An 8,588-nucleotide genomic window follows, 5' to 3' on the forward strand; every position below is an offset into this window, starting at 1 on the left:
CCGGCCCCGCGCAGGGGCTCGGCCTGCGACAAAGGCGGCTCCGAGCGCAAGGTGTCGGGTGAGGACCAAATGCCAGTACGGCAGGGACCTGCCCCGGCAGCCCGAGCTGCTCTTTCACACGGCTTAGGCAAGGTTGGAGTGCTAGAAACTTGGTGAAGGCAGGAGATGGAGCCAAAAAGCCCGGCTGAGAGATGTGGCACTGGTCAGGGGTGCGATAGAGGGAGGAAAACTGCAAAGGGAGCAGGGGCAGCTGCAGCTGCGTGGTCCCACGGCCCCAGCAAGGTCAAGGCCCGTGCCCGGGCTGGATTGCATCAGAGCAGAGCACCCCAGGGTCACGTATCTGTCACGGGCTCACAGCTTCTCCAGGTGAAGGCATTGATGTGCCCGTGGCCCCAGGGCGCTCCCTCTGCAAACCCCGCAGGAATCCTGACCTGTATGGACCCCGTTTGACACCTGGCCAGGTGCTTCTCCTTCCCCGGTGATCGGCTACGAATCGCTGCTGCGGGCAGCCGGAGCTTTGATGCCCTCCCCAGCCGTACATATGCACGCAGATACCGATGCACGGCTGCCGCAGGCATGGACAAAACACTTAGCACTTAAAATACTCCGTGACCCCCCTGGGCAAGGGGGGTGGAACAGAATTTAAGGGTATTGCTTGCAATAGCTGACACTTGCTCAGAAAAAAAAAACAACAAACAGTTGCTTTTGTACTGACAGAAAACCAGACATCACAAGACTCTCACTTTGGGGATGCTGCGGGTGAGGAGCTCAGATCCCAGCAGTTTTAGAACAGCCCCAGCCCGAAATCCCACCCTGGGGAGCACACCAGCGGAACACATGGCTCATGCACGGATTAGTTTGGTTAGGACAGAGCAGGAAAACTTGCTTCAGCACTGACTGCATAAACTTAGTTATTGCAACTACCGCCCCAAAAGCCTGTCATGGCTTTTCTGGTCTAGCCCTAAAGTAATCAGCTTCAAAAATTAACGTGAGGTCTCTCAGAAACAAGGCTCCTGCTTCCTCCCCCAGACAGCACAGCTGCAGAGCGCTCTGATTTTGCAGTGACCAGGAAGCAGGATGGGTCCGAGCACACACGAATCTGCAACCGCTGTGCAGTGCTGTCAGCAGCCGAGCGGTTTGGTGGTGCTGCTTCTGAAAATATCTAGCTGGAGAGGTGTCGGTGCCAGCTGCAGCTCACAGCACATGCTCCAGCAGCGACAGCAGCTTCTCGCTGAATGCACACACCAAAACTCAGCACTTGGTACGGAGCTGCAAGACTGATAACGTGGCACTGGGAGGCAGTGAGCTTGAATCTGTTCCCATTAAGGTTTCAGAGAAACACTTAACCTTATCTTTAGAAATGCAAGTTTTATCAGCATCGATTGCTTTGACTCTTTCTTCTGTTACTCACTATTAAAGGCTTGCATATCATAATGTCACGATTGGGCTTAATTAGCAGGTATTTAAGTATTATCTGCTAAGACTGATTCGAACAGACACTTATTGTCTGTTAGGAAGCCCCAAGTTCAGGCCATGTCCTAATACGCTTTCTTTTTCTTTGAGGCACCTCCGCAGCCATCGACAGGACAAGGCACCACCATCAGCACCATCTCTAAAGCAGTAACAGCAGCGTGTTAGAGACTGCCACACAATACACACTCGTTAAAATGTACTGAGACTAGGAATTTAAATGCCTTCTTTGGAGGGCCTAAGATGAACAGTAAAACGCCTCTCAGACAAAGCTTCCTCCCTCAAAGCCAAGCAAGCTTCCTTTTGGCTTCCCAGTTAACCCCCCAAATTTTAATTCCTGCTCACTAAATTATAAAAAGGAGAGCAAAGCGTAAAGGTAAGTAGGAATTTCAGCACAGATCACAACGAAACAGTAACCTCACCTGCATGCTGGAAGAGAGCAGCTGCTCTGGAAGGCAGGAGCTGCAGCACAGAACCTGCGGGCTCTGGGCAGGGCCGGGCCAGGGGCCCCTCTCTGCGCTGCCCAGCAGCAGGTGGCTCCCATTGCCTTCATCTGAGCCGCTTCCACCTGTGGCCCGGTTGAGCCCTGCCCCTTCTGGGGGATGATTTGAAGACCGGCTTTTAGAAGAAGGGCTTGTGGACACCTGCGCCGTGACCCAGCAAGGGAACTATCTGAAAGCACGTGGCAAACGGTGTTTGTTAACTATTTCTGGAAGCAGACTTCCTGCGGTGACCAGGTGTTCCACATGGTGCACACAGATGTTTTCAAAGAGGGCCGAACGCAGCTCAGCTTTCATCTTTGGGTGAAACCAAAAGCACGGTGCTGAGCTCAAGCCTGCACACAAAACCACCCCGCCAGCTCTGAGACAGGCTGGTGGTTTCCCTGCTGGAATGAATAAAGGACAGACGCTCAGTTTATTGCATTGATCTCCATACCAGGAGAGTCCAAATGATTTATTTCTCCCTCATATTGCATTTCGGTAACTCTTATAGTATTAAAATGATTAACAAAAGCATAAAACTGGAAACAAAAACAATCATTGAGACCGTCTCCCCTGGCACCCCATGGCCCATCAGCAGGGGCTGTACTTGTGTATTCACACCCACACGGAGAGGCTGAGATTCAGTCCTTGTAACAGGATACGCTCTGTTCTCGGAAGGGAATAAGCTGCCTTTCCCAGGAAGCAGGAAGGCACTCAAGGCATGGGCTGCTGTAAGCCTGGCTGGTGGGAATCCTCAAAACAAGGTCCTGGTTCTTCACGGATGAGCACTCTCAGGGCATGTGCTTTAGATGTCCATGTCAAACTGTTCTTCTTCACCTGTCGAGAAGGACAAAACCTGAATGAGTCTTCAAAGTTTCAAGTTAAACGCCAACTATTGTACTGAAGCGACAGCATCCAGCTGTGCATCAAATGTGTCTGTCTGGACTTAAAATCCACACTCAGGAACCAAGTCTGATACCAAAACAGCCCGTGCAAGCAAAAAAAGCAAGCTCTGTCCTCAGAGAGGATCGTATTCACACGGACAGACAAGAGCAGAGGTAGAGGAGAGGCCCTGCGAGTAATTCCTGCGCCTGGGATTCCTTACAAAAAGGAATGCAAAGAATAACGTTGATAATCTCTAGTGTAGACTTCTGTTACCACCGACAGACAGACCTGCTTTTTGCACCCTTGTGTCTGCGTGGCTGCCACCCCAGCCCACGCAATTCGATAGGATGCCAGCGCGAACAGCGACGATCTATTCCTGACAACAGGGCTTCTCTGCAAAGAAGTCACAACCTGGCTGGCACCCGGCACACAGCCCGTGGCTCAGCCTGCCGGAGCATCCAGGGAGACACCAAAGGTCACAGCAGTGGGTACGAAAGCATTGAGCAATACTGACCCTGCAACGATTTCACTTGGAGTAAGCAGGGCAGCCAGCTGATGGCTATTCAGAGCTTTATTTTTAGGGACAGGATCGCTGATCATACGTGGCATTTTCAGGTTCCTCCAAGAAGTGAGCTCAACTTTTTATTTTTAGACTGTTTGAGAGCAGTACTTGCCTCTTTCCTGCTACAGTGCCTTCGACGTGCTCCTGTGCACAGCGGTCAGTGATCTCTGTCCTGCTCTGGACTAACTTTTACCTTCCCATCTTATGCCCACCCGCAAGCTCCTGTGGAAGCCGCTCAAGACAGCGGTGGATACTGGAAAGCTTACCTACAGCAACCAGCCACCGTGCCTCAGCTAAGTCAGCTGAGCTCACTTGTACACCAGAAGCTCTGATGTCCAAACAGTCAGAGAATTTACATCTCAGGTTGGCTTCAAACAAAACTGAATTCCCAAGCAAATCCTGCTCTAAACCGTAACACGATCGTTTTCAGAAAAGGCAAAACAGCTGCGAAACGGCAGAGGCGAGAGCAGCTGCTCCCATTCTCTCACCACAGGATTATTGGTGCAGTGGCATTCTCCTAAACGCCAAATTAATGAGAAAAGTGATAACGTGATACAAATTACACCGAAACCAAGAAATGTTCGCATTACCGTGGGCCACAGCAGAAACTAGCGGCCATGAGAACCCAACGACCAGGCCCCACAGCACCTCGGGAGCAGCAGTGTTCACCACAGCCCGCAGGCACCTCCCGGCTCCGCTCCGCGAGAGCTGCCGTGTTCGTGGGAACCAGGAGCGGGCCTGGCTCGGGTCCTGCGTGCTCACCTACGCTCGGTTTCTCATCGTAGTTCTGCACGTGGTTGTTCTCAACCTTCACCTCCTCCACACTTGGGCTGGTAACGCCTGGAATGTCCGGAAGGTCAGAAGGTGGCGTTTTGGCAACCGGAGAATTGCGGCACTCCATCAGAAACTTGCGATCATAAATAATCCTGGTACCTGGAGAGACGAGAGCGCTGTCAGAAGAGGCACACGAGGGCCAGGCTCCGCAGCTCCGGCAAAGCGCAGCAGGCTCAGGGGGAGCTGCCAAGCTGGGGCTGCGCGCGGATTTCTAGGAACACGGCCACGCCGAACAGCGCGTTCTGTTCCTCGCGAGGGAGCCGCTGCTGGACAAAGCCCAAACCCGCGGGCGGAGAAGGGCTCCCTCCACACAGCCCGCAGCCTTAACCCGGGAGGCGCTGCGAACAGCTGTTCCCTTCCCCAAGAGGAGAGCCGCAAACCTCCGCCCTGGGGCTGCCCCTCGCTGCTCCGCTGCCCCTCCAGCCAGAGCAAAACCCTCCTGGGGCGCTTCCCAGAAAGCTCCGGCCAGAGGTAAACCCGTGCGGGGAAATAAACTCCCCCTAACAGCCAGGCCACCACGCTCACGTTATTTCGAAGGGTTGCTTAAAAAAGAGTAATTAGATATTTGGTTTCACGCTGCCGATGGGCTCCCCAGACACCACAAAGCCCGCCTCACCGCACGGTTTTGCCCGAGCCGTCCCCACAGGCCGGGGAGAACCGACACGACTCGGAGCTGCGCGCAGCCGGGCTGGCTCCCAGGAGGGCAGGATCGCACCCCGCCGGCTCCGCTGGGGGCAGCGGCAGCTCCTGGAGCTGCAGCTCGGGTACGGAGGGCTGGGAGCACGGCCCGCGACAGCCCCGCCTCGACACCGAACCCTCGGCGTGCAAGGGGAAGGTGCGGAGGGAAACGCGGCTCGCCTTGGGCGCTTTCCCTGGGACGAGGCTTGGTGGAAGCGCCCCCCAACACGCCCTGCCCCGCTCCCAGACGCGGCGGGTTCCGCGGTCACCCCGCACGTGGGCCCGGGGGGAGACGCCGCGTGCACGTGCCCTCGGCAAAGGCAAGGGGCCAAGCCAAGCACGAAGGGGACAGCGGAAGGAACGGGTGCTGCTGAAAGGCCACCCGCCGCCTCTCGCCTGCTCCTTCCTGCTGTCGTGTTAACCTCTGCCGCGGGGAAAGCCAGCTCCGTCCCGTGCCCACGGGGAGCTCCTTCGCTCCCCCCAGCCTGCCCGGGGGGGGGATGAGGGAGCCCAGGAGCCCCGGCACGAGGCAGCTCGCCTGGGTCAGCCCCGCTGCGGGGACCGGAGGAGGACACCAGCACACGCGGGGGACTCGGCGTGAGAGGTGCCTGTCGCCGTCTCCACGAGGGCTGCTCGTGGCGATGCAGGAGGAGGAATTGTTCTCGGAAAGGGGAGCAGAGGATGGCAGCAGCCCCCGGCTGAGGCTCCCTGACCCCGGGGCAGGCTGGGCCCCAGGCACCGCGGTCACGGGGCGCTGGGGGCTCTGCCGGGGCGCACACGCCTTGACGGCAAACACCGGCCGCTCTCCTTCCCTGCGCCGGGTGCTCGCTAGCTCCCAAACACCAGCCCCGCAGGGCTCGCCGAGCGGCCGGCGGCGCTGAGCGGGCCCGGGAACGCCGCCCAGAAGCATTCCTCCCAGCCCCACCTCGCGGGGCTCGGCTGCCCGCTGCCTTCAAGGGAGAGAGTGCAACAGAAACAACGCCAGGGCTTCGGCTCCCCGGCCAGCCCCAGGCTTCTGCACGAGCCCAAGCGCATGCGCCTGCATCAGCGGCGCCGACTTCCCCCTTCCCCACCAGCTCCCAGCCCGCAGCGCCGCTGAGAAAAACCTGGGGACGGTTTGGGGACCGTTTCTCCCTTCCTGCTCCCCGCTCCGATCTCTGGCAGCGGCGTGGAGAAAGCTCCTCAGGGGCACGGAAAATAAATAAAAAAAAATACGGGGGAGCTGCCGAGTAGGAGCTTGGGGTGCTGGGCTCAGGGCTGTGCCCCCGAAGCACGGCCCCAAACCGGGCTGCGTGGGGCGAGCAGCACCGGCAGCGGGCACGGCCGGGGGGCAGCTCCCTGCCCCGAGCTGTGTGTGGGGGGGTGTGGGGGCAGCAGCACCCCTGCGGTGTTTTGGGGCCGTGGGGCACGGCGCTGCCAGGAAAAGTTCAGGAGGTTGGGAGGGATAAACGGTTCCCTTCCACGCGGTGCCGCGGGGAGGGGAGCCCCCCCCCCAGCAGCCCCCCCAGGGGTCTCCCTCCTGTGGGGCAGCACGACCCCCCCGCTCCTTCCCCCCAGAGAGGCCCGCAGCTCCAGGCAGCCCCCCCCGAAAAGGGGAAGGGGAGCACGGCCCCAGGCACCCCTCCGAGCCCCCCCAGCCCGGGTGAGAGCCCACCAAGGACCCTACCCCGCCGCAGCCCCTCTCCGAAGGGGGGAGGCAGCCCCAGCCCCCACGGAGCCGGAGCCCCCCCCACAACGGGAGCCCCCTCCCCCCCAAAAAAACCCCAAGAGAACCCCTCTGGGGACCCACTCGCCCAAAAAAGCGCCCCCCCCGAACCCCCCTCCAAGGAGAGGGACCCCCCCCAAAAACAGAGGGGACCAAAAAGAACCCAAAGAGAGGAAGACCCCAAAAAAAGAGGGAACCCCCCAAAAACGGGGAAGACCCCCCCAAAAACGGGGAAGACCCCCCCAAAAACGGGGAAGACCCCCCCAAAAACGGGGAAGACCCCCCCAAAAACGGGGAAGACCCCCCCAAAAACGGGGAAGACCCCCCAAAAACGGGGAAGACCCCCCCAGAAACGGGGGAGGACCCCAAGAACCCCCCCCCCCCGCCCCGCTGCCGCTCACCGCCCGGCGTGGTCCCGAAGACGGTGCCCCCCGGCGTGGTGCTGTAGTCCCCGGGCGGCAGCGGGGCGCCGTCGGGCAGGGCGAGGCGCTTGCCGGGCCCCGGGATGTCGCGGCTCGGCGTCGGCCCCTGGCAGCAGCGCCCCGACATGGCCGCCACCCTGCCGCCCCGCCGCCCTGCCCGCCGCTTCCGGCGCGGGGCCCGCCCCTTCCGGTGCGGGCGGCACGGGAAAGGGGCGGGGCCCGGAGGGGGCGGGGCCTGGAGGGAGAGGCGTGGCCTGTCTGGGGGCGGGGTCTCAGTGGGGGTGTGGCCTAGGTGTGCAAAGGGGGCGTGGTCTAACGCTGGTGGGCGGGGCCGTGGGCGGGGCCAAGCGCGGCCGGGGCCGCCGGGTCCCTGTGCCCGCCGCTGACGGTGCCCGGCCCCGGGGCTCCGCGGGGGTGGGGGCTCCCAGTGCCCCAGTGCTCCCAGTGCCCCAGTGTCTCCAGTGCTCCCAGTGCTCCCAGTGCCTCCAGTGCTCCCAGTGCCCACAGTTCCCCAGTGTTCCCAGTGCTCCCAGTGCTCCCAGTGCCCCCAGTGTCCCCCAGTGTCCCCCAGTGCTCCCAGTGCTCCCAGTGCCCCCATCCCACCCAGTGCCCCCAGTGCTCCCAGTGCTCCCAGCCCACCCAGTGCCCCCAGTGCTGCCAGTTCTCCCAGTGCCCCCAGCCCACCCAGTGTCCCCCAGTGCCCCAGTGCTCCCAGTGCCCCAGTGCTTCCAGTGCTCCCAGTGCCTCCAGTGCTCCCAGTGCCCCAGTGTCTCCAGTGCTCCCAGTGCCTCCAGTGCTCCCAGTGCCTCCAGCGCTCCCAGTGCCCACAGTTCCCCTGTGTTCCCAGTGCTACCAGTGCCCTCAGTGTCCCCCAGTGTCCCCCAGTGCTCCCAGTGCTCCCAGTGCCCCCAGCCCACCCAGTGCCCCCAGTGCTCCCAGTTCTCCCAGTGCCCCCAGTGCCCCCAGCCCACCCAGTGCCCCCAGCCCACCCAGTGCCCCCAGTGCTCCCAGTGCCCCCAGTGCTGCCAGTTCTCCCAGTGCTCCCAGCGCCCCCAGTGCCCCCAGTGCTCCCAGCGCCCCCAGTGCCCCCAGTGCTCCCAGCCCACCCAGTGCTCCCAGTGCTCCCAGTGCTCCCAGTGCCCCCAGCGCACCGTCCCGGCGGTGACAGCAGCGTTCCGTCGTCCCCCCGCCAAGGGGCATTTGGGGCCCCGCGGCGGTGCCGGGCCGCGGCTGTCAGCGGCCCGCGGGGCTCAGCGCGGCCGAGCCCTGGCAGCGCCCCGGGGCCGACAGGTGGAGCTCGGCTCCCGCCGGCCGGGGGCTGCGGCTGGAAACGGCACAGGAAAAGCTACGAGCACTGCCTCGCTGCCCTGGGCACTGCCTGCGCACACCCCTTGGCCTAGGCTGAGCCGGCGGGGGGGGCTCCCCAAAACCAACCCCAGTCCCCATCCCATCCCCATCCCATCCCCATCCCCATCCCCATCCCCATCCCCATCCCATCCCATCCCCATCCCCATCCCCATCCCCATCCCCATCCCATCCCCATCCCATCC

General features: G+C 61.4%; 1 protein-coding gene across 1 annotated transcript; it reads right to left on the minus strand.

Annotated features, from left to right (window-relative positions):
- Positions 1 to 2,384: 2,384 nt before the first annotated feature.
- Positions 2,385 to 7,213, minus strand: EIF4EBP1 (eukaryotic translation initiation factor 4E binding protein 1). Its single transcript, XM_066983481.1, has 3 exons — positions 7,018 to 7,213; positions 4,162 to 4,332; positions 2,385 to 2,789 (listed from the first exon to the last, which is right to left on the minus strand). The coding sequence occupies exons 1-3, from the start codon at positions 7,163 to 7,165 to the stop codon at positions 2,758 to 2,760; spliced, it is 351 nt and encodes a 116-aa protein (XP_066839582.1). The 5' UTR covers positions 7,166 to 7,213; the 3' UTR covers positions 2,385 to 2,757.
- Between the last annotated feature and the right edge of the window lie 1,375 nt (positions 7,214 to 8,588).

The sequence above is a fragment of the Anser cygnoides genome, chromosome 26, assembly GCF_040182565.1.
Source record: "Anser cygnoides isolate HZ-2024a breed goose chromosome 26, Taihu_goose_T2T_genome, whole genome shotgun sequence".
NCBI classification, from domain to species: domain Eukaryota; kingdom Metazoa; phylum Chordata; class Aves; order Anseriformes; family Anatidae; genus Anser; species Anser cygnoides.

Coding starts and splice junctions, on each gene's coding strand:
- EIF4EBP1 (XM_066983481.1), bottom strand. CDS start 7,165: ATGTCGGGGCGCTGCTGCCAGGGGCCGACGCCGAGCCGCGACATCCCG. Junction 4,333..7,017: donor CTTCGGGACCACGCCGGGCG/GTGAGCGGCAGC, acceptor TCGTCTCTCCAG/GTACCAGGATTATTTATGAT. Junction 2,790..4,161: donor CGATGAGAAACCGAGCGTAG/GTGAGCACGCAG, acceptor CCTTCTCGACAG/GTGAAGAAGAACAGTTTGAC.